Here is a 26,545-nt window from a genome sequence, read left to right as displayed (position 1 = left end):
AATCCTCTCATGAGAACATTATTTGCCCATTGAGTTTTTATAATTTGATGAGATATGCTGTAATGTTGTACATTATATGAAACATTCTGTAATGTGAAAAGGTGTGGCCTTTTCTCTATCAATTACCTTATTATATTGTGGTTTTGAGTATAACATATACTCCTATAATCACTGAAAACAGTCTCCTCAATCACAATTGATGTGAATTATAAATAGGAGAGAAATATTCTAACTATGTCCCTTAAGTGTTTACATTCCTTCCTAAACTCATTTTTCAAAATGTACTAGCATCAAATCTTGCTTGTGTTAAAACTTTTGTGCAATTGAGAATGTCAACATAAAAACATGACATGTAAATGTACCATAGAATATTCCTTGTCTTTTTATTTCTGAGATCTTCATATATATTAGTCTGCTTTTGTGTGAGTTGTGTTGTTTCCTGGTTTTAAAAAATAATCATTCTTGTCAGTTGGTGTGTCTACATTATGTAAAAAGCAATTCTGTACTGAGTAGTGGATGGTTCATTATTAACACAACTGACTTGCATGCCAGAAGCCCCAGGCACTTTCTTTTAGTAGAACAGAGAAAATCAAAGATTACAGCTCAGCAGTTAGGGATGTCTGAGATATACCCTCCCAAGTATTTTGCTTGCTTCTCTCAGACATCTATGATAATTTTGGAGAGTTCTGACATGTACAAAATAAAAATGCATATGATTTCTAGCAAAGATTTCTAAATTATTAAATGCTAATTCAACAATTTTGGTAGAGGAAATCTTCAAACTTGTAGATTTTGAAGATCATTAAATTACCTTAGTTTAATTACTTATTCTCATGACGTTAACTTGCTGACAGAAAGTAAAAAGTGAAAGCCACGACAGGACAAGAAGAACCCTGTCAAATCTTTTATGGTTTTTATTTCCCTCCTGTCATGTTCATATTGCATCATAATGCAGATCCAGTCAGTCTATCTGACATGTAAAATCATTTAAAGAATAAATGAGATCATGTGTATTAAACCATTATATGAAATTTAAAGGAAGACATAAATATTATCTAATTTTTCTTTTTTATCTAGTATCCTTTCAGAAAATACTGCATAATGTTGTAAAAATACTGCTTTTTTGAGACTTGCATATAACTTTGACAAAGACATAAATTGTTCTTGATTGTAAAAAAGAAGTATCTATAGAAAAGCCTTATGTATTCATTTCATGCCACTTTTCTGTCAGTAAGAATTGCAGTTATATCAAACTATGTTATGGTGCATGACTCCCAACTGGTCATTGTTTAAGTTGCCTTATTTACTTAGGGAGTCTGTCTTTTCTCTTTGGCACACTGGATAAATGTAAATATAAAAACTCGAAGAGAGAGAAAACTTTATAAGATGCAGACCTGGTTTCAAAGAAAGTCATGGCAGTAGTCTGAAACAACATTGTGTAATTTTCTCAATGTGCTGCATCAGTTATGGACTCTGTACTATTTGGTTATGCCCGCTAAGGTACATGGAACACACACCCAGACCTATACTGATTATTAATACAGTTGAATGCAAACAACTAAACAATAATTAGTAATAATTTGTTCCACTATTCTATAACAGTTTGGAGTCATGTATTTAACCACTTATGAGTGACCAATTATCAAAAAAATTTCATGATTCCTGAAATAACTTATTTTATTTTAAATTTCTAGGATACTTGCTCTGGTTGTCAGGACAATATACTCATATTTGTTTTCCTTTTTTCATTGTTTCAAATTAAGGATTTGATGAACATAGAACTGTGGGATATAATTGTTTAATACTCTAGGCTTTTCATTATGGTAAATTCAAAAACAGAAAAAAAAACCCCTGGTTGTTCAGGAATTTTTTGACAAGATTTAGCAAAGACTGTACTGACCATCTATGTGGTTGATTTTGATATCTGGAACCAATTGGCACTTTTTCTCTGATTTCCATGAACACAACTAAAATTAACTTAGGATTAGTTTATTCCAAAATATTTATTAATCATATTCTCTATCCCAGGACTGTTTAGATTTTGAGGATGCATTAGTGAATAAAATAGATAAAAATTCTTTCCTCATGAAGCTTACATTTTCGGTGAAAGAGACAATAAATATAATAAATAAGTTAATAAATGAGTAATTAAATATACAGCTGAAGTAAGTTTATATATATTTGGAAGGTGATAGTGCTGATGGGGAGCAATAGAACAGGGTAAAAGATGTCAGACCTGCACCGTTGGAGTAGAGTGGATAACAATTTAAAATACAGTAGTCATGGTCAGTCTAACTGACACAATGACATCTGAGCAAAGAGGAAGGATGCAACTGGGTGAGCAATGGAAATTCTTGGTGGAAGTGCTTTCAAGAGTGATGGAGGGGCTGGCAGGTGGTGCAGCGGTTAAGTTCACACATTCTGCTTTTTAGCGGCCCAGGGTTTGCCAGTGCCGATCCTGGATGTGGACATGGCACCGATTGGCAAAAGCCATGCTGTGGCAAGCATCGCATATATAAAGTAGAGGAAGATGGGCGTGGATGTTAGCTCAGGGCCAGTCTTCCTCAGCAAAAAGAGCAGTTAGATCAGGGCTAATCTTCCTAAAAAAAAAAAAAAAAAAAAAGAGTGAAGGGTGAAGGAACTAACAGTCCAAATGTTCTGAGGATCCATAATTTTTTTCTTGGAGCTACTTGAAGAAAAGATTTGTTTGTTGGTCTATAAAACATTGAAAGTTAAATCTATTCAGTCATTTAAAGGCAGCAAGAGTTATCATTTGCAAATTTTTCAGATATTTTGGTATAAAATGAAGAAAAAGCCATGGAAAAACAAATCTTATAAAGATAATATTTTGAAGACATGCAGTAAAAATCTGATATTTTATATTTTCACTCTATCTAAAACTGCTTTTTTTAACTGAAAGCAAAATGGTATGATTAGTGTTTCCTGTTGGTCATATGCAATTAGCTTGAATTTTAATATTTGGAGGAATGTGAAAATAGTTGTACTTTTCCGTATTAGCAGAAGTATGTTTTCTCTGAACCACACTCCAAGTTCACAGGGTCTAATTCAGTTTGGAAGCTAGGAGAAATCTTCATTGTACAATATATAAATTATTCAAATTGATAGATTTATAATTGCCTTATTTTATAGTTAAATTTGCTTTATGGCTTTTGTTTCAATTAGAGGAATATGATCAATGATTTTAATTTAGAAGTTAGAGCAGGATTAGATGTTAGTGGTATATATGCCATTGCCTTTACATATTTTTTAAAGGTATCCATTTAGAAGAGTTAAGCTTACTCTAATGGTCCAAAGGTGTTTTCTTTTTTCTTTTTCCTGAGGAAGATTTGCCCTGAGCTATCATCCACTGCCAATCTTCTTCCTTTTTTTTCTTTGAGGATAATTAGCCCTGAGCTGACATCTGTGCCAATCTTCCTCTATTTTGCATGTAGGTGGCTGACAAGTAGTTTAGGTCGGTGCCCAGGATGCAAACCTGCCAACCAGGGCCGCTGAAGCAGAGTATGCCGAATTTAACCACTACACCATGGGACTGGCTCCCCAAGGTTTTTTTAGGTCCAAAGTGGTCCAAAACCCTTGTAAAGGTTTTATGTTAGGAAAAAAGACAATAATGTGAAACATTTTGGTTGAAATGAGTAAAATTATTCAAAACTGCACAAGTATGGAAGGGGCTATGTCAAGAAGGATTGAGTAGCCGGTATTTGAATATGAGTTTGGATGACTACATTAGCATGTTGCAGCAGGCGTTCTAACAAGCATTAGAAGGTGGTTGATCTAAGTGCCTTAAGCAGTTTTTTAGACTTTATTAAACAAAGATTTAGAAAGTGCTCACACTCTTAACTTTGTACTAGACTTTGTTTCTCTGTCCTCAAAGAATAATGAAACGTGCAGGAGCCGGCCTTGTCACAAAGCAGTTAAGTTCTCACGTTCCGCTTCGGTGACCTGGGGTTTGCCTATTAGGATCCCGGGTGGGCACACAGCACCGCTTGGCAAGCCATGCTGTGGTAGGCATCCCACATATAAAGTAGAGGAAGATGGGCACAGATGTTAGCTCAGGGCCAGTCTTCCTCAGCAAAAAGAGGAGGACTGGCAGCAGCTGTTAGCTCAGGGCTAACCTTCCTCAAATAAAAAAAAAAAAAAAGACGTGTAGACAAATACTTAAGTGATTTTGAGATAATAGAGGCAGTATAAAATCTTGCGCAATCAAGAAGAAAGACAAATTACACAGAGAAATAACATTTGAGCTGAACCTTTAAGGATGAGTAGCAGTTAGTCAAGCCACTTAGGCAGGAACAACATTTCAAAAAGAAGAGAAAACAGCATAAACAAAGATACAGAAGAATAAGATGCAGGGGCTGTTTGAGGAAAAACTGGAGACATGGAAATGAGTTAAAAGTGATGAAATGGTGCAAATCAGTAGTTTTCGAACTTTGGTAACATGTGTGGGACACATTTGTGTTCATGTAGTCGCAGTTATATGCCAGTCCCAAAGCACTAGTGCTGACTCCAGCATTTTCTTTGTTACTCAAGAAAACATACAAGAGGGGCTGGCTCTGGGGTGTAGTGGGTAAGTTTGGTGTGCTCTGCTTTGGCAGCCTGGGTTCTCGGGTTCAGATAACCGGCGCAGACCTATATCACTTGTCAACCACACTGTGTCAGCAACCCACATATAAAGTGGAGGAAGATTGGCACAGATGTTCGCTCAGGGTCAATCTTCCTCAGCAAAAAAAGAGGAAGATTGGCAACAAATGTTAGCTCAGTGCTTATCTTCCTCAGCAAAAACAAAACAAAAAACATACAAGAATTCACTAAATTTTCATTTTCTTTTTCTTTTTTTTTTGAGGAAGATTAGTCCTGAGCTAACATCTGCCACCAATCCTCCTCTTTTTGCTGAGGGAGACTGGCCCTGAGCTAACATCCATGCCCATCTTCCCCTACTTTATATGTGGGACGCCTATCACAGCATGGCTTGCCTAATGGCACCATGTCAGCACCCGGGATCCGAACTGTTGAACCCGGGCTGCCAAAGCAGAACGTGTGCACTTAACCGATGCGCCACCAGACCGACCCCAAGAATTTACTAAATTTTATATGAAGGAAATTACTTTAAAACTTTGGCATTTTAATTGTTAGTAGTAAAAAATTAGAGCATATTGTATGATACTATCAGCACTATGTTTCTCGATAGTTGGGCCACTGTACCATGTCTCTCAATAGGATCAAAATAGAAAAAAAAAAACTTTAACAAACATTTATGAGTTTATTCAATGTAACTTATTGAGGATCTAGTACATATTAGTCACTGTTCTAAGCACTAAAGACAGAAATATTCCTTTAAAGGGAGGTTAAATTCTATTGAAAATTGAAATTGAAAAAGAGAACGAAAATAAATTTGGTGTTCCATGTTTCCTATTCCCAATATGATTTTTTGCTCCCTTTTGGGCTTATAAAACTTCTGAGTATCCTGAAAAGTCAGAATATCTGAATATCTTGAATATGTCTCAGATATTAATATTTTCCATTTCTTCATCTTTCCTATTGGAGTTTATTGATGGCAGAATTCCCCTTTTTATCTTATATTTTTAGTGTCTAGTCTATAGTAAACAGTAATAAAAATATTATTGATTCAAATAGCCATTGACACAGAAGAAAGAAATTTAGAGTAGGGCAAAGTGAATTCATGTAAATATAAGATTTTACTTATATTTTAACTTTTTAATTTCTGCTTTTTAAAGCAGAATACATGACTGAATATGCTGGGTTTCCTCCTTGGGATTTCCCATCTCTGTGGTTATACAATCATATTTGCCTAATTTTATATCATGGCTTTATCCTCAAGCAGTCTTCATTTTTATCCAAATTTAAGTCTAGGATAACTATTACTAACAATGTGGTTATACTTGATCATACTTTTGGCTTTTTGTGTTTCAGATTCCCAGCATACTCCTGCTCTTCCTTTAGCTCAAGTTTTGCAATCTAGGCTACTAAGAATCACATTTAATAGCAAAGCATTTAATGAGAATAATTCTGTTACACAAAGTCCTAAACAGTATGGGTGAGAGACACAGAGAGAGAGAAAAAGAGAGAGAGAGAGAAAATAATTTCCCAGTCTAAAATTTCTTACACAAGTGTGATAAATGTTATGAACAAAGGATGGTGAAGGCATTGTGGGAGCTCCGAAGAGGAACAGTCAACACAGCCTGTAAGATTTCTGGAAATATTTCCCTGTTATGATGATGCTTAACCCAAGTCTCTAAGAACAAGTTATTGTAAAATAGAAAAGAGTTACAGAAGGCATTCCAGGAGGAGGAAAAAATATGTTCAAAGGCTTAGCTATGATAGAGCACACGTCTTCATGAAAGCTCAAGAAATTTATTATAGCAAGAACAAGGTAAGGAGAGGAAGCAAATGAGAGATCAGAGATTTAAGAGCTAAATAAGAATCTGATCTTGCAGAACTCTGGATGTTTATGTCCTCTATGTGTTTCCCTACCACTGAAGATTTCAAGCAAGGGCTTGATATGACAAGTTAGGTTTGTTGTTTTTTTTTTTTTAGCAAGAATAGCACATTAGCAACACAAGATAAAGTGAGGAGAAATTTGTCTGGAGATAGTGAAACTAGTTAGGAAGCTATTGTAGTAATTTTCATTTTACATATATGTTGAGGATCTACTCTAAATCCTGATATTTCAGAAGGAGAATATTTAGGAAGTAATAGTAAACAAAAATTGATGATAAATTACAAGTATGTAGATGTAAAGATTCTGGAGTGATTCCCAAATTGCTGGATTGAAGAAGAGCGTTGAGGTTGGCTTCCTTCACCCAGTTAGATGCTGGATTAAAAGCAGCAAGTTTAAGGTCCAGCTGGCTGAGTGATCTGTAATATTTTCCTTAAGCGGTATTAGTTCCATTTCCTTCTACTCTTCTATTCAATGAAAAGTTCCCAGCTCCACTTGTATTCCTGTATTTGTATTTAAAAGTATAATGATATTTAACATTGTTCTCAAAGTTCTGGTTAAAGAAGTAAAATGTGAAATTGAAGCTTTTTTTCTAATTTAAAAGGAAAAGACACATAAATCTAGGAAAGCTAGAAGAATTAAGTAAAGAACACAGAGTTAATATGAGACAGCAGAAACTAACTAGACATAAGATAAATACACAAAATTCATTAGAAGCAACAAGCGGAAGGTATTATGAGGGCAAAATAGCACACTCCTCAAAATGTAAAATAGAGTTTTCCTAAAAAGAAATGTGAAGGAGCTGTCAGGAAAACAATATAACTTTATTGAGAGAGATCCAAGATGACGGAGATAACTGCATCGGGCTGATACTTTTCTCGTCTGTTCTAATTGAGTTGTGATTCTGCTGTACGAGTTCATTATTTTTAACCATGGTCCGGACTGTTAATTGTTTCCAAATGCGTATAATAAAATTCTAATCAGAACTTCAAAATTATTTTTCAGAAACTTGACAATAAGTTTGGAAACAAATACAGGTGGAAATAACTAAAACTTTAAAAAATATATATGTAATAATGAGGCTGGACCTTCATACCAGCCATAAACATAGAAATACAAAGAGATACAATAGTTAAAAGAATGTTGTCAGTACACATGAAAACAGATGCAGTCAATGAAACTAAGTAGGAATTCTAGTATCTATTGGAACATAAGGTTTAATAAGCAAACATCTTCATAAGAAACTGGAGAATAGAGTATTTTCAAATGGTACTGGGAAAATTGGCAGCTGTGTGGGAAAAAAATTCAATCTATATCTCACCTCCCACTTGGCACCAAAATATATCTCAAATGGATTAAAGATTTAAATGCATAAAATGGAAACAAAATATATTGTGGGAGATGCATTTGAAAATTCATTTAATTTCTGAATAGAAATGGCTTTCTAAACTTGAATGCAATTTAAAATATCACAATGAAATAATACAGCTATAACTGCGTAATTTTTTCAGGGAAAAAAAGACGTTACAGCCAAACAACAAAGTGGGGGAAAATAAAACAGATCTTCGGTATTATTCATATAAAAATAATTTATAGCAAATGATAAAAATAATATGCTGCAAAGTTAGACTGTGTGAGTTTAAGCCAAACTGTACCAACTCTTTAGATCTGGAATGGAGGGAAGGCAAAAACCTCCCCAAGGTTAGTATCCTCACTTGTTTTTCACAAGGCCTCATTTGCAGCAGAGGTTTAAGCTACATTTCTATGTGACTTAGCAAGAACAAGGTAAGGAGGAGGAGGAATTGAGGCATTGCTCCCAGTGTAGAAGCAGCACACTGACTTCCCAAGGCAAGAGCCATGAACAGTGAGAGCAGAGTTTTAACATCTCCCTGCCTATTTTTATTCTCCCACCCTTAAACCTGGCTGCTCCAACCCCTAACACACAGAATGATTCAAGGGAGGACCCTCATATTCCATTTTTGGAGAAAACTTTCTCAAAGTTCTCCTTCCATCTTTCCCTCTGTAATTCCTCTGTTGTTGACCTTGGGGGAGGGAACCAGAGGCTGAGTGAGTTCTTGGTCTTCTCTTCTTTATTTGCATTCATTCTCTTGGTGACTGTACCTAGAAATGTGGTTTTAATTACCATATGTGTATACTCTATTGGACTTCTGACAAGCACTGCAAACTTCACATGTCCAAAACTGCTTGACTCTGTGTGTATACATGTGCAAGAATGTGTGTAAATTATCTGAGTTTTTTTGTGAATATATCTCTCACATGAAATCATAAGCTAATTGTATACCACAATTTAACTTTCTTCTAAAAGTGAAGTAAATAATCCATTTAATTGAGGTGGTTCTTATTTAACATTGTCTATCTGAAATTAGGTTATATAACATAACATTATAAATATCAATATTTATAAGATCCTAAATATAAATGCCTGTAATCATATTTATAAACACATATGTTTAACTCAAACTGGTAGAAGGATGTAGATACAATATGCTTCAATTTGTTTTACTATGGTGTTTATTTGGTGAACATTACTTATTCAAAGATAATCGGAGAGTTATACACCATGAAATATTTCTACTATGACATTAATTCAGTGAACATTCCTAATTCAAAGGATTTTACAGAATATTATACCATAAAAAATCAATTTTAAAATACATTCTATTTTTAAAATGAGATTTATAGAACTCTGGAGGAACAAAATTGTGTCTGAGCTGAAAAATGATATAGAAGAGGAGAACCCATTCCCAGTTTCTCATGTTAATAGTTATTAGCTTTAAAATTGTCTAAGAAGATAAAATGGCATGAAGAAAAAGGAAGTATCCAAAAAGAAAAGCAATCATTTTCTGACTCTAACCATTAAAAATTCTGTCAGTTTAGAGATCTGTTTTTAGGGGAAACTCCAGAGAAATGCGTGTTGAGAAAGAGAGGTTTTACCGTATGTCCCCTCAGAGTTGTTTTTCTTGCAAGGTCTCCTTTCCTTTTGTGGGAGCCCAGCTTGCCGTGGGAGTGCCATGGACACTTCTGCTGGACGCTTCCCAGAGCTGCCAGGGAGCGTGCACGAACCTTGTCAGAATATGTTCCTTTCACGAAGAGTATAAGGGGAGGTGAGAAGGTTTACTAGGCCACGCACCACTTAATTGCCCAGTGCTTTTATTCTCCTCTCCTTCATTATGCCCAAATTTAGCATCTCTTCTGTTAATCTTGCTAAAATCTGTTACATGATATTCCTTCACTACAATCCAAGAGCTGGCTGTGTATTCACTGATATAACCCCAGCAAGAGTGCTTGGTATATAGACTTTTGGCAATTATTTGTTGAATGGCATCTTAGCTTAGGAAAAAAGCCCTTACTATAAGCATTATTTATCCTTTTGTGATAGTTTTTATGTTATCTTTATGAATGTTTAAATATTCTGTTACATATATATTCTATGTTCAGACTACAGTTTTCTTCTGTTGTTACTAGACTGTCTTTTGCCTTGGTGTCTTTAAATAAGCAGTGAGCACGTTGATAAGCATGCTGTTATTCTCTGCCCCTTCCCTTTGCCCGCAATCTGCATTCAACTGCCCTGCTCTGTCTTTTTCTCTGCAGTCTCCCTTGCCCTCTGGCTTCCTTTCGAGTTTGGCCATAGAAGGAACTGATCTTGTCCCCATAACAGTCTCAGCACCAGGTCTCATTGTGTGCAGGTATCTCCATTTTTCACAGGATAGAAATCAATTCCCATGGAGACTATGGTCCCTAATATGGAAACCTATTACTTTTGTGCCACAGCATTCCATTTTGGTTCCTGTCCCACAACTCTATAAACAGTTCATTTACTACATTTTTCTTCAAAATTCTCCCTGAATGTGCTTGCATTTTTTTCTGGGAAATTAATAAAACATGGTTTTAGGTTTTTGTTTCATTTAATAATAAGCTATTTACTAAACTGTTTAATCCTTTCGTGATGTCATAACCATTTTAATATAGGTATATTAGTTCTCATTGTGATATTCTAATTAGTCATTCTCCTAAGTGGATGTTGGTATCTCATTTTAATTTGTATTTCCCTAAGGATTAGTGATGTTGAACATCTTTTCACGTGCTCCTTTTCTCCATCTCTTCCTTAGCGAAGTGTTCAATAACTTTTTGCCTATTTTTATTGTCATCTATTTTCTTATTATTGAGTTGTGAAAATTCTTTCTATATTGTAGATACATTTCTTTTTTAAATATGTGCATTGGAAATCTTTTCTCCCAGTCCATGGCTTGTCATTTAATTTTCTTAATGGTGTATTTTCACAAATAAAAATTTTTAAATTTGACCCAGTTTACCTTTTTTTAACGACATACTTTTTCTCTCTTACCTAAGAAGTCTTTCACTAACCAAAGTTGCAGGGACTTTCTTTCATGTATTCTTCTAGAGGTTTAAACATTTTGGCTTTTGTATTCATGTCTGTGATTTAGTATGGGTTGAGATATTTTACTTTTCCTTTTTTGTAGTTTTGTGTTAAGATATCCAGTTGTTCCAGCACCATTTGTTGAAAGCATATTGTTTCTTCATTCAATTACCTTAGCCCTTAGTTGAAAATCAATTCATATATTTGTGGATTTATTTCTGGGCTGTCTATTCTGTTCCATTTATCTGTGTATATCAGGTCAGCAACACCACATCATTTTTATTACTGTAACTTAATAGTCTAAAATCAGCTAGCATGAATCATCCAATTGAGTTCTTTTAAAAAATTATATTGGTTATTCTAGATACTTTATATATATACATGAATTTTAGAATCATCTTGCCAATTTCCACAAAATGTTTGCTGAAATTTTCACAAGAACTATACTGAATTTATAGACTAATTTGGGGAAAATTGACAGCATAACCACATTGAGTCTTCCTATAAATGAACATGGCATATTTCTCTATTTATTTAGATATGATATGTCCATGCTTTGAAGTTTGAAGTGTATAAAAAACTGGCATGTATTTTATTACATTTAACCCTATTTGAATTATTTCTCATGATATTGTAAGTGGTACTTTATTAAAAATTTCAATTTTCAATTGTTCATTACTAGAATATAGAAACACAATTGATTTTTGCACATTCACTTTTTAACCTGAGATCTTGATAAACTCATTTATGAGATCTATTATAGAGATTTTCTACATAGACAGTCATGTTCTCTGAAAGCAGAGAGTTTTATTCCTTCTTTTAACAGCAGTATGTTGTTTATTTTTCTTGCTTTGTTGCACTGGAAAGAACTTTCAACTCAGTGTTGAACAGGAACGGTGAAAGTGAACATCCTCAAATTCTTCCTGATCTTAGGGGGGAAAGCATTCAGTTGTTCATCTTTAATAATGATATCAGAATTATATTAGTTGTACCTTTTTCATAGATGCCCTTTATTCAGTTGGATAAATTCTTTTCCCCATTTGGTGAGACTTTTTTTAAAATCGTAAATAGATGTTGAATTTTGTCAAGTGTTTTTCCTAAATCTGTTGAGATGGTCATATGGTTTTACTTTTTTAGTTTGTTGATGTAGTGAAACACGTTAATTGATTTTCAAAAGTTGAACCAGTCTTGCATTCCACTTGACCATGATCAATTATACTTGTTATATACTGGTGGATTAAATTTGCTAATTTAAATTTGATATGGATTTGTACATCTATTTTCATGGAGGATATTTTTCTGTAGTTTTATCGTTCTGTAATGTCATTGTCCAGCTTTGTTATAAGAGTTAGAGTAGCCTTGTAAAATTGGCCAGTAAGTACTTCCTTATTTTACTTTCTAATTGAGGTTGGATATAATTGGTATTATTTCTTCTTTAAATGTTTGATAGACTTCAGTGTAGTCCTTTGGGCCTGGAATTTTCTTTGTTGTAATATTTTTACTGTGAATTTTATCTCTAAAATAGATATGACTATACATGTAACCTATTTCTTCTACAGTGAACTTTTGTAAATATGTCTTTCAAGAAATGTTTCCACTTCATCTAAGTTTTCAGATTTACTGGCATAAAATTTGTTGTTTATAATATTCCCTTGTTATCAAAATATCTGTACTGTCTTTAATGACAGCTCCTGATTCGTTTCTGTTGTAATTTGTATTCTCTTTCTCTGATTTGTCTAGGAAGATATCAATTTTATTGATCTCTTCAAAGAACAAGGTTTTAGCTTTATTGATTTTTCTCTATTGTTTTTCTACTTTCAATTTCATTGCTGTCTCCTCCTATCTTTACTATTGCTTTCCTTCTGCTTGAGTTGGGCTTAACTTGCTTGGTTTTTTTTTTTTTTCTAATTTCTTAAAGTGGAAGCTTAGATGATTGATTGGAAATTTCTGTATTTCTAATTCAGTAATACAATACTCTAAATTTCCTCTACTTACTGTTAATGTTCTGGTTATAGACAATTCAATTTAGAAATTTTTATATTCAACTTCAAAGATTTCTTCACATTTAGATTACTTAGAAGTGTGTAATTTAATGTCAAAATATTTGAGGAGTTTCTAGATATTTTTTGTCCTTTATTTCTAGCTTAATTGCATTTTCTTCAGAGAACATACTTTGTAAGATGTCAATTATTTTTAAACTATTGATAGTGGTTTTGTGGCCCAGAATAGAATCTTTTTTGATTATATCCATTTGAAAAAAATGTTGTTGAAAGGAATATTTTATAAATGTCATATAGGAAAAGTTGTCTAAAAGAGTTGTAGGTCTTCAGTATCCTTACTGAGTCTCTCTATACTTTCTTCTATCACTAACAAGAGAAGACACTTGAAGTCTCTAACTGTAATTGTTGGCTAATCTATTCTTTTCATTCTATCAGTTTTGTTTAATGTAAAAATATGTGAATAATGGTAGATTATTAAGTCTTATTGATAAATGTATTCCTCTATCCCTAGGTAATATTCTACTTTATTTCTAGCAATATTCTTTTCTATAAGGTATGCTTTGTATGGCATTAGTATAACCATTGCATAATTTCTTCTGATTAATGTTTGCATGGTGTATTCTTCTATCTTTTTACTTTTAATCCATTATGTTTTTAACAGCTTTGTTGAGATATAACCCACACACATTAGAATTAACTCTTTTAAAGTGTAAATTCAGTGGTTTTTAGTATATTCAGAGTTGTGCAACTATGACCATAAACTAATATTAGAACTTTTTTATCAATCCAAAAAGAAAACTCATACCCAATGGAAGTCACTCTCCATCTCTTCCACCAGTAGTAGCAGCTCTAGACAACTCCTAATCTACTTTCAGTCTCTTAAGATTTGCCTATTGTGGCTATTTCATATAAATAGAATCACACAATATGTGGTCTTTTGTGACTGGTGTGTTTCGCTTAGCATGATGTTTTCAAATTCATAGATGTTTTAGCATGTACCAGTACTTCATTTTTATTGCCAAATAACATGTCATTGTATGGATATACCGCATTTTGTTTATCCGTTCATCAGTTGATGAACAGTTGGATTTTTTGGACCTTTTGGTTAGTATAAATAATGCTGTTGTAAATTTATGAATAATTGTGACCAATATTTAAGATTTAAAAAAAAATTTATTTTGAGACATTGTAGATTTACATTCAGTTGTTAAGAAATAATACAGAGAGATTTGCATACTATTCACCCAGTTTCTCCCAGTGGTAACATCTTGTATAACTACAGTACAATAGAACAGCCAGGAAATTGATATTGACACAATCCGTTGAACTTATTCAGATTTCACCAATTTTACATTCATTCACTATAGGTGTATGAATTTAGCTTATGCAATTTATCACAAGTGTAGATTCCTGTGACCAACACCACAATCAAGATATAGAACAATTCCATCAAAAGAATTCCTCCAGCTATGCTTTTATAATCATAGCTGTGGGCCACCTCCCCATGCCCTCAGCCACCACAACATCTAGCAACCGCTGCTTTGTTCTCCATCTCTTTAATTTTGCCGTCTCGAGAATGTTATATAAAAATTATACAGCATGTAACCTCTTTGAGATTGTCTTTTTCTTCACTCAAAATTTTTTGTTTCACACCTATTGCCCTTGAGAAGCAGTCAAGTTGTGTGTCGATAGTTTGTTCTTTTGTATTGCCGAGTAGTAACCCATGATATGGATGTATTACAATTTCTTTCTTTCGTTTTTTTTCCAAAGATTGGCACCTGGGCTAACAACTGTTGCCAATCCTTGGTTTTTTTTTTTTTTTTTCTGCTTTATCTCCCCAAACTCCCCCTGTACACAGTTGCATATCTTAGTTGCAGGTCCTTCTAGTTGTGGGATGTGAGACGCCGCCTCAACATGGCCTGACAAGCGGTGCCATGTCCGTGCCCAGGATCCGAACCCTGGGCGGCCGCAGCCGAGTGCGCGAACTTAACCACTCGGCCACAGAACCAGCCCCCATCTTTCTTTTTTTTCCGCTGAGGAAAATTCACCTTGAGCTAACATCTATTGGCAGTATTCCTCTTTTTGCTGAGGAAGATTTTCTCTGAGCTAACATCTGTTGCCGATCTTCTTCGTTTTTGTACGTGAGCTGGCGTGGTAGTGTGGTCACTGACAGACGAGCGTTGTAGGTCTGCACCTGGAAACTGAACCCAGGCTGCCAAAGTGGAATGCACTGAACTTAACCCCTAGGCCACCGGGGCTGGCCCTACTACAATTTGTTGAAACATTAACCTGTTGTAGAGCATTTGAGCTCTTTCAAGTTTTGGGTTATTATAATTAAAGCTTTTTTGAAGATTAATGTATAGTTTTTTGTATAAACATAAGCTTTTATTTCTCTGGCATAATGCCCATGAGTACAATTGCTGGTTTATATGATAAATACAATTTTAGTTTTATAAGAAACTGTAATTCTCTTCTAGAGTAGCTGTACCATTTTGTATTCCCACCAGCGATATGTGAGTGGTCCAATTTCTCTACATCATCATATTTTATTTTAGCTATTCTGATTTGCATTCCCCAAAGGCTAATGATGTAGAATATCAATTCATATACCTGTTTTTCCATCTGTATACCCTCTTCAGTGAAATGTCTATTCTTGTCCTTTCCTCGTTTACTAATTTTTTTTCTTAACAGTTGAGTTTGAGAGTTCTTTATATACTCTAGATACATTCTTTGCCATATATGTGGTATGCAAATATTACTTCCCATCTTGTAGCTTGTCTTTTCATCTTCTTATTCAAGATCTTCTGTGTAGCAAAGTGTTTAATTTTGATGAGGCCCAATTTATCAGTTTTTCTTTTATGGATCATGTTTTTGGATTCCAGTCTAAAATTCTTTGCCTAGCCTAGACTCCAAGGATTTGCTCCTAAGTCCTTTTTGAACTGTTTTGTACTTTTACATTTTACATGTCAGTCCATGGTCAATTTTAAGCTAATTTAAGCTAATAAAGTGTGATGTTTAGGTTGACGTTCATTTTTTTGCCCATGGTTGTCCAATTGTTCCAGCATCATTACTCCCACTTCATCCTAATTTTTTCAAATTTTTTTAACTACTCTGGGTCCTGTGCTTTTCCATATACATTTTATAATTACCTTGTCAATGTCTACAAAAAGAATGTGCTGAGGTTTCAATAGGATTGCATTAAACCTGTAGTCCATTTTGGGGAGACCTGACATCTTTACTATGCTAAGTCTTCCAGTTCAGAACATGGCATATCTCTCCATTTATTTATGTTTTTGATTTCTTTCATTACGTTTTGTAATTTTCCTGATACAGGCCCTGTAAATGATTTACTAAATTTACACCTAAGTATTTAATTTATTTGGAGCAATTGTAAATTGTATTGTTTTTTATTTCAGTTTCCACAGGTTTACCGTTATTGTTTAGAAATGTGAATTATTTTTGTATGTTCATCTTGTATCTAGCAACCTGGATGAATGCACTTATTAGTTCTAGGAGTTTATTTTGTAGATTGCTTGAGATTTTCTATATAAATAATTATGTCATCTTCAAATAGGGACAATTTCTTTCCTTTCTTTCCAATGAATATTCCTTTTCTTCTTTTCCATGCCTTATTGCACCCATTAGAACTTCTAGCACAATGTTGAATAAGAGTGATGGGCCATACTCCTGACCTTAATGAAAAGCATTCAGTAATTTAACATTAAATATGATCTCAGTTGTAGGTTTTTTGTATATGCTCTTTATCAAGTTAAGAAAGTCCCCTCTATTCCCAATTTGCTAAGAGTTTTTATCATCAAAATTGGATTTTGTGAAATGCTTTTATTGTGTCCATTGATTTGATCATTTAAATTTTCTTCTGTAGCCTTTGATATGGTGGATTCCACTGATTGATTTTCAAATGTTGAACCAGACTTATATAACTTGAATAAATCTCACTAGGTCATGGTGTATAATTCTTTTTATACCTTGTGGGATTCAATTTGCTAATATTTTGCTGAAGACTTACATCGAAGTTCATGATAGATATTGGTCTGTAGTTTTCTGTTTGTGTCGTTCATTTTTTTTATTTTTGCATTGACTTTTTCTGGTTTTATTATTAGGGTAATACTATCCCTTAAAGTGAGTTGAGAAGTGTTGCTTCCTCTTTGATTTTCTGGAAAAGAATGGGTAAAATTGTTCATTCTTTCTAAGTTTAGTAGAATTTTCTATTAAAAAACATCTGAATCTGAAGGTTTCTTGCCAGCTTTTTAATTACAAATTCAATTTTGAAATGGTTATAGTATAATTCAACTTTTCTATTTGATCTTAATTAAATTTTGGTAGTTGAATACACACACATTGTATCTAAAATATAAAAAGAGATTTTTCTGAGGCATATGTTTAGATACAAGTAACGCTATTCTGCAGCAGCCTGTTTTTATAAAGATTGTATCTGAAAGATAGGTCATGGAAATAAGGGATAAGGAGCGAAGCAGAGTCGGGGTACAGATGGGGGTAAGCAAGTGGAATGTGTTGATAAAGGGGGAGGGAGAAGAGAAAAGAGAAGAACATTTAGTGTAGCCACTTCTCTCATTTGCTTTGCAAATACTTTATAGCATCTGGCTTCTGAATAATTGGACTGCATAAAACAATGCTTAGCTTCTTAATGCTCTTGTTAAAACCACATGAGATTGTGTATTCTGCAGTTCAGTGACTTTTGAATATCTAATCAAGAACACAGTCAGACATCTGTGACAAAAAAGCACAGCCAGGTCAGTGTGGATATCTGTACACTTCACACACACAGTATTCATGACTTGCATAGCATGGAAGGTTAGTGCTTTCAATGTCATCCCAGAAAGGGATTAATTTTGTTGCGAAAATGATTTTCTAACTTATAACATGCTACAAAACATAATAGAAAGCTTCTCACTTTTTTTGACTAGTTTTAAAGAAGCTGGTTTTTCTCAGGACTGTGAAATGCATTCACATCATAACATGAAGGAATAATAAAATTTGTGGTTTCTGAAATAGTTGTGTAAAATAACTCCACTGCGTGTTATTTGATTTTATGGCAAAGCATGGAAATGCAAGAGTGTATGTTGAAATAAATTTAAGGAATTCTGTGTTAAAACATATTTTTAAAAACTACAAGAATAGGATATGGTTACAAAAGAATGATTCAAAAACTTTTTGAGTAGTGTACCTTCCCCCATCCCCAAAGGCATTTTTGGTGGCTAATATTCAGGAGAACACACTTTAAGAAATTTTGTAGTAAGATTTTACTGCAACTAATTAGCATCTGTTCATTATCTATAATTTGAAATATGCTTGTACATTCAGAGATAAATCCAATGTGGATCCTGCTTCAAAATTCTTATAATTTGTAGACTATGTGTAATATAGTAAGATGAAAGCAGCGATAAGTGCCGTAAGACGAGTCTTAACAAGTGCTTTTGTTGTTCTGGGAAGAGAGGGGTAACCTTCAGCTAAGGGAATTGCAGAAGACTTATGAAGGAGATAGAATTTTAGATGGATCTTGAATAAAAAAAAGAACCATAATTTTGATAATGTGTGAAATGAGATTATTGAAAATATATAGAAAAAATTATAGACAAATATATAGGTACTGAAAGTTAGAGCATCTGCCTAAACAGCTTATATTCATGTATTTTCTTGATAAATAATATCAGTGTACACCTGCTATTCATCAATCATTGTGCTCAGCACCAGGGATTTAATAACCTACATTCAAAGAAAATGTAAAATAATAGTGAAGATAGAAAACTTACTACTATACAAAATAATAAATGATGTGACAAGAATATGTAAAGGTGCTTTGTGAGGACGGAGAGGGAGATGGGACATTTATCTTAACCTTGAAACTTTACAGCTGGCTTCACTGAGAATGATTAGGAGTAAGTAGATAAATGTAAAAAAAGATATTCATTCAGCCTTAAAAAGAAAGTCCCTCAGACCTACATAAAAAAGGCACTGAGTTAAGATGAAAGTATGAATTTTGGGAACTAATTACAGCTCAATATAGGACAATTAATCTGACACAATCTTGGAGAATAGAGGAAGCATGAGGAATGAATCTTACTTCAACACCAGAGACAGAAGGAGGTCAAAAGAAGTGAAAGAGGGAGAGAGGGAAGAAGAGAGGGGTAGAGTAACAAAGCAAGAGAGAGGAAGAAGTGAAATTAGGGGAGAGTGGGAGAATTGTTGTGGGATACTGTGATTTTATAGTCATGCAGGTGAAGATTTGAGTAATCATAGGTTTAAGGTTTGACTGTGTCTATGGGACTGAAGATGAGGAAAGACAGATAGGTCATTAGGTGTCAATAATTTTAGGGATTGGAAAGATTAAAAACTAGATGTTTTATTAGAAAGATTAAAAAATGTGTTAGTGCCACCAAAGATGACACCTATTGTTGCAAGTGCTACTTTTGAGAAAATTGAGAACCAGAGATTAACAGATGGCAGCAACGAGGATCTAACAAGAGAGTTATAAACCAAAGGCATAGGCTCAGAATAGTTTTAGAGAATTTTAAATAATGTGGTTCTCTTAGGTTTCCTACACTTAACTGATTTGTAAAAAAATTTATAAGGATTATAATCATATTCTCTGAGGTACCATTTAATAGAAAATGTAGCATGTGATTTTAAATATCAATTTATGATTTAGTTATTTATATCTGCATAAAATTGTAAAAGTTAAAACAGTTTTTGCAAAGATTAATTATAGCAAGGTACACTATTATTGTCAGTATTTCTACTGAATATGCAGTGAAACTTGATGTCATTATTAATTTACTGTGTCTGTTCAAATCTGTTAATTACTCAAAAACATGTCTTGAATTCTTCTTGGATACAAATAACTATAGTATGTTACCAATTTTTGACATTTATCATTGTCATAATTTTCTTTGTTTTAATTCTCCTAAAATCCAGTTTAGTAGTTTAAAACATATAATCACGATTATGGCTGTTTTGAGTGTAAAATGGAAAAGATATTAAAACAATTGAAACCTCATTTCTAGACATTCTTTATCATGTTACTGTTTTATTTTTTTGTGCATCATTTGCCACCATCTGAAATCACCTTATTCATTTATTGATATGTTATCTTCTTTATTTTCACTTTGTAAGACCATGGATCTTGTCGGTCTTGTTTACAGCTATATTTCCAACCCTTAGCATCAGTGTTTGTCATATATTAAGTGTTCAGTAGATAATTGTTGAATACACTTTATCTCTTAATTATCAAGAGATGATTCTCACTGACTTTATACTGAAATGAACCCATATGTGCTTACCTTCAAATGACCACAGTGATTTGATAAAGGAATAAAAAGGAGTTATATTTAAGAAATCTGTCCTTCTGTATTGAAGAAATTATCTAAATTAATTAGTTTGATGAAATCCTTCCTAGCAGCATGTATTCTCAATCCACCACTTCCCGGATCTCCTGATAGCATGTGAAATATGGTACAAAGATGTGTATATTCGTTTAGTAGATTGTTCCATAAGCCATAAATAAATCACATTGTGTTATTTGTGTTTAGATATCGAGGAATACTAGTTGACCACAAGCTGGACAGTCGTTGTGACTCCCTTATAATCAAGAAAGGTGTTTTTCCTCTCTGGGGACAGAGGGGTCCTGTGGTGCACTTGCTTTCTAGTTCAGTACCTTGGCTTTTCTGCACTTCTGTTTCATGAGCTGAAGCATTGAGGCTGTCAAGAATACCCTTTAAGTTCCACCCTTGTTAAACCAGCATTGTTTTCTCCGCCTCATGCATGTTGTGCCTCTCGCTACTGCAGCTCTAAAATCTTCAGTTCCACCTTTCTCAATTCCTGAAGGTGATTTCAAGTTGCAAACAATAGTTCCATAGTAGTTATTACTTGTCTTTACTACACTCTATTGCTGAAATTATCTTTGATATCCCTAAGAAAGAGGAAAGTTTATCCTCTTATTGTCTATTTCGTCTTCTTTCCTCTCTCACTTTTATTGATATCATTGTTGCGTTGCTTCTTATTTATTGGATCTTCTAAGAGCCTCTCTCCAAACACTGTAGTTCAGTGTCTTACACCATCCATGTATTATAGTCTCATTACTTTTAGAAATGTGTGCCATCTGTCAAAAATAATTTTGGGGCTGGCTCAGGGCCTCTTCAGTTAAGTTTGCACGTTCTGCTTCAGCAGCCTGGGGTTCGCCAGTTCAGATTCCAGGTGCGGACATGGCATGGCTTGGCAAGCCATGCTGTGGTAGCCTTCCCACATATGAAGTAGAGGAAGGTGGGCACGGATGTTAGCTCAGGGGCAGTCTTCCTCAGCGAAAAGAGGAGGATTGGCAGCAGTTAGCTCAGGGCTAATCTTCCTAAAAGAAATAAAATAAAAAATAAGTTAAACTTTCCCTAATGGATATTTATGCTCATCAAGTCAGGCAATTGAAGATGACCAAAGTGTAAATCAACTTCTGACAAGAAACATGCTACTCTATTGAAAATATAATTGTACCAAATCCAAGTATTTTTTCATTGAATTTCTACTTCAACCAAACCAACCAATAGGCAAATTGGATATTTTCTGAAAGTGATGAAGTAAAATTTTAAAACTTGAGTCTTAAAATTATGCAAGTATATACATATTTTGATTTACTAAATTCAGATATGAAAAAAACAGTTAGCTGGACCAATAAACAGTCACTGTTATGAAAAGAGAAAATAGGGCACTGATAGGGCAAAGTTAAAAAAATGTATTCCATTGTGGGGGGAGAAATGAGAAATGTATAGAATAGAACCCAACTTGTTCATGATAGAATTCAAGAAAACTGGATTACATTATAGTGTTGCCAAGCCGATTCAATACACCCATGGGAACAATGATACAACAGTGGTGAATTCCTATTTCCATGCCATGGAAGGTGGTCATCCACGAAAAGCGATGGCTAGCTCCAAAATTCCTAGGAAAGTTGGATTTTAGGGGTTAAGGGAGGGAGGGTGTTGGATAGAGGATCATTGCATCACTGTGTCTACACCTTACCACTGATTGCATGTGCAATGACAGGTATTCCAATCTCTCCCTTCTGGTCCCCTAGAATGACTGACTGCCAAGAACTGAGAGAAGAGTTGTAATCATCTCCCCCAACACACACACACACGCACACACAAATAAATCAGCTGTCAGTTTTGCCTTCTGGTAAAGAAAAGTGCGTGCTTTGAAGAATGTAATGATGCATCATATGCTTGTTATTAGGAAACCTTAGTCTGAAATTCTCCTTTGCTATGTAAGAATCTTGCTTTTGAGAATATTTTGTCTTGGCTTTATAACACACACCTACAATTTAAATGGTTAGGTATTGGAGTGGTATTCCTTTATTGAATGAAATTATAAAAACTGCTTCACTGAAAATCTTCAAAAGATTATAGAGCAAGAGAGTCAGTTCATTTATTAATCGTGGCCAATATCTGGGGCATAGTTTCAAAATTTTGCTTTGTGCCTTGCTCTACGGAGATTATGAAATAGTACCTTTGTAACTAGATATTTGGAGACTAAATATATATCCAAAATACAATCTGTTTTCTGCCTATCAATTGGAGCAGACCGCCAATGCATTATAGAAGTATATATTATAATTAAATCTAATCGTGAAAATTTATAGTATTGTGAAATTACATTAAAATAATGCTTATCATATGAAATTACATTGTGAAACTTGCCATTGAATGTGAAATACTGAAAATATTAGATGAAAAATGTATATCAGTTGCTTTGAAGTCTTTCTATTTTGTAACTGTGCTGTGTCAGTTCATTCATAGGGAACACAATGACCAATACCATCAGGTCAGCATTCATTATATTTATTATCTATGTGGTAAATCTGGGTGAATCAAAACTCATATGCAGTTTAGAGTTGATTTTATTAATATATGCAACCTGATTGGAACAGCATGTGTGTGGAATCGCACTATTCTATGATTGACTTTTCTATGCATGCAATAACTATTTTATTTGTGTTTAAAAAGGTAGCAATGCAAAATCATGCATATTGTATACAGGTAGACATTTTTTTGGGTCCCAATTCAGTGAAAATGTTTACTGCTGAAAAGCTGTTTAAATTTTTTTGTTGTTGTCTTCCATAATTCAGGTTATCTGGAATGAATATACCACCACCAATTATCAGCAACAAAAACTGGCTCAGACTGCATTTTGTTACAGACAGCAATCACCGATATCGTGGATTTAGCGCTCCATATCAAGGTATATTTAATGAATACCTCTGCCTCTTTTGATGTGTAAAATGATTTTAGTATACACAACTGCATTTTGTGATAGAAGCAACATATCTTTATCATTTGTAAATTGTAATTTGAATAAGTATAAATGGTTGTTCTCTTGCTGAGACAATAATGTGATCATAACTAAATTACAATATAAAAGTTAGTTGATTTTTATAGCACCATGTTCAGAGTAAAGAATATTGTGACCTCTAAAAGGTAATATGTAACAGATGTAATATTTTACTTTAATAAAGTGCTTCAGCAAGTGGACATGCTACCTAAAGCTATACTCCAAAACACTGCAGAAAATCTGCAGTTGTAAATAGCGTCTTCATCATCTGAAATCCTTTTTCATATACAGTGTGTTTGCTGTTGCTAGTTTAATTAAACTTGTTAGGATTATCTACCATTTTTATTAACAGGCATAATTTTAACTAAGCAGGATATAATATTTGATGTATTAACAAAAGCTCTTTGTTTAGAACAAGATTATTATGAAGATAAATAATGAAAATGTAGCTTCTACAATGTTCAGTAATATTATGTGAATTTAGAGTACTTTATCCTCAGACTACTTCTGTAAATAATTCATTTCATTCTCAGTAGTGCATCAACTACTATTCAGGGAATAGTGAGCATTGCTCGAGTTACATTTTTCCATTTATCCGTTCTTTTTAATGCTTTCCTTTTTAGTAGTCTTTAGTCTTAAGCACTTTGCAAATTTAATATTGTGACTTTAGGCAGCTTATAGTAACACTTAAAATGGTATTAGACCACATGTCATTTTCTGGAATACAAATTTCAAGAATTAATTTATATTTTGAAGACCGATAACCTCTCTATATGTGTTCTATTAATAGGATTTCTCACAATAATAACAGATTAATGTGATTGGTATATTGACATTTATAATAGTGTGATGGGTGTCACTGTCATAAAAATCCCTAAGACAGTAACTTAAAAGTAAAGACTTTAGACAAAATCCAGTGTAGGAAAATCTATAATTTACATTTCTAATGTAGTTAATTTTAATGGAAACATGAATACAAATATGCTCTTAAAGATATGCATTTTATTAACATTTCTCATAATAGAATATATTACTTATCATAAATTGCTATATTTTAAAATTAAAAATTAAATATTCAGAGAAAAATTTATTTTCATATATTTTATTAAAAATTACTGTCCAGGGCATAGTAACTTGAATCTTACCAATTTTGGCCAGTGTCGCTTTTAAATTTGCAAAAATATTTTCTTGAGTTTCCAATTGCAGTTTTCAAAAGTTTTGTTCACTTCAGAAATCAGAGAATGCTTTTTATTGAAAAGATATAATTATTGTGGAGCCTGTTTGTGTCTGCGTTGACCCCTTCCCTTGTGGAGTTTTCCAACCACATAATTTTACGGCTCTGATTCCTCTCTGCAATGAGTTAAGGCAGATGGCATGGCAGAAATTCAAAAGACTTTCATCTTTGACTCATGTGGTGATCTTTTCTACTAGATTCATGGAATCTTTCAGTCGGATAGCTTCAACTCTTTAACTGAATAGTAATAAATTAGCACCTATTTTATATTTAAATGGACAACCAAGAAGAAAAAATAGATCTCCAATCTCAGAAATAAAATAGTACTTCAGTTGCTTTATGCAGTATGGATTCATGAAACTGGTGTCTTTAGATAGGGTTGTATTGCATTATAAGACAATAGTGCAAAGCTGCCCGTAGTTCTGTGTGTTTAATTATTATTATTTTCAGTATTCTACCCGCTGATCTTAAATTGACTTTTATAATACTTTCAAGATTCAGTTTGATTTTCCAGCATTACCTATCTGGTTTAAGCACTGAAAAATAGCGTATCAGTGAATTCACTGTTGTAAATTAGAAGGGAAATGTTTTATGGGGTATGAATTATTTCTATTTTCAGCAGGAAAAGGAGCTCAAAAGAGGATAATTTTTGGTATAACCTATCTCTACACAGTATAGAGGAAATAAAGAACATAAGAAAATGGAAGCTATGATTTTATAATGAAATCAAGAAAAAGTTTTATTATATAAAAATATACCTTTGCATTGTATCCTTTTAAAACTTTCTTGATTCAGGCTTGATTTTTCTAATTGCATTATCTCCAAATAATATTTTAACTAGATAACATAAATTCACATAGAGAAGTAATTCTTGAAATTATAATCAAATAAAGAAATTTGGATTAAAAAATGTAGTAAGCTAACATAAATAGCTGTAAAATTTATAATTCTTACATACTGAAATACATATCCTAGGTGAAATGGTAATCATGCTTTTTAGATTTTTCCATGCTACAATTTAATTTCAGTGATATCTAAATTAAAACTGATTCAAGATAGAAAATTTTGTGGAATATACTATACAAAAGTCACAACCAAGTCTCCATGTAGTATAATTTCTTAATAACTCAAATACTTAAGTACTCAGTAATTATTTTCAATTTATCTATTATTTTGAATTCATTTAATGTTTTAATGGAACTGTAGTTTTCCAAAGACTGATTATTTTCCTCATAGCATTTCTATTCAACCTGTGTTCATTATAAAATATCATGAAAATTAACTACAGACTACTAAGGGCTCCTGAATGCCATTAGCTAATTTTTATGGTTTGTCCAATAATTGATGGAGTAGGTATATAAACACACCAACATGCTGTCCCCAGTAAAGCGTCCTTTCGGTTGTGTTGTAGGCCAACCTTGTAGATATTATAATAGAGTTAAGTAGAGGTTGAGGATGACATACTAACAAATATAGTTCTGTTCTAACCTAAAAGTACTAAGAAAAGTCTTGATTTAAATAAAATGCCTTTGATGTGGAAAATGCTTTCCCTTCCCCAGGTCTCGCATTAAATATGCCCACTCTCATCTAAAATAAACTAAAGCATCTCTTTTTTCCCCCCTGAGTTTATTTATGCTGGAAATCTCTTCTTTTAAAACTCTTTATTCTATGCTTTAAAAAATTTTTTTCTTTAATTTCAACTCTCCTCCAAAGAAAATCATTTCAGTATCATTTTGCCATATTTATCTTTGTTATTTAATATTCCTACATTCAGGTTCTATTAAACCTCTTCTGATGGGAACTTGAATTGTGCTACTTCACACATAAATAGTGTAACTTTTCTTTAACTGTGGTGTTTGGAAGTTCTCTTATTTATTTGTTGAAATCTCCATATTATTGTCACTTGATCTTTATTATAAACCTAAAATCTATTTATTTTCCATTTCCATAAATTTTTGATCACTTTTTTATAATTTCTACATTGGAGGGGGATTTTCAGATGATATTCACCTGTCCAATATATAAAATTTTACTTCTAGATGATATTTATTAAAAACTGTTATTTTTTATCCATAAGGCTCAAT

General features: G+C 33.3%; 1 protein-coding gene across 7 annotated transcripts in view; it reads left to right on the top strand.

Moving 5' to 3' along the window:
- CSMD3 (CUB and Sushi multiple domains 3) overlaps positions 1–26,545 on the top strand; it is a 1,172,992-nt gene that overhangs the window by 402,383 nt on the left and 744,064 nt on the right. For all 7 annotated transcript variants that reach the window (XM_070630871.1, XM_070630869.1, XM_070630875.1 and 4 more), the window contains exon 6: positions 23,025–23,137. In XM_070630871.1, the coding sequence (XP_070486972.1) occupies positions 23,025–23,137 (113 nt within the window). The remainder of the gene's footprint in view (positions 1–23,024; positions 23,138–26,545) is intronic.

Source organism: Equus przewalskii, chromosome 8 (genome assembly GCF_037783145.1).
Source record: "Equus przewalskii isolate Varuska chromosome 8, EquPr2, whole genome shotgun sequence".
In the NCBI taxonomy this organism is placed as follows: domain Eukaryota; kingdom Metazoa; phylum Chordata; class Mammalia; order Perissodactyla; family Equidae; genus Equus; species Equus przewalskii.
This window is presented reverse-complemented; position numbering and strand designations above follow the sequence as displayed.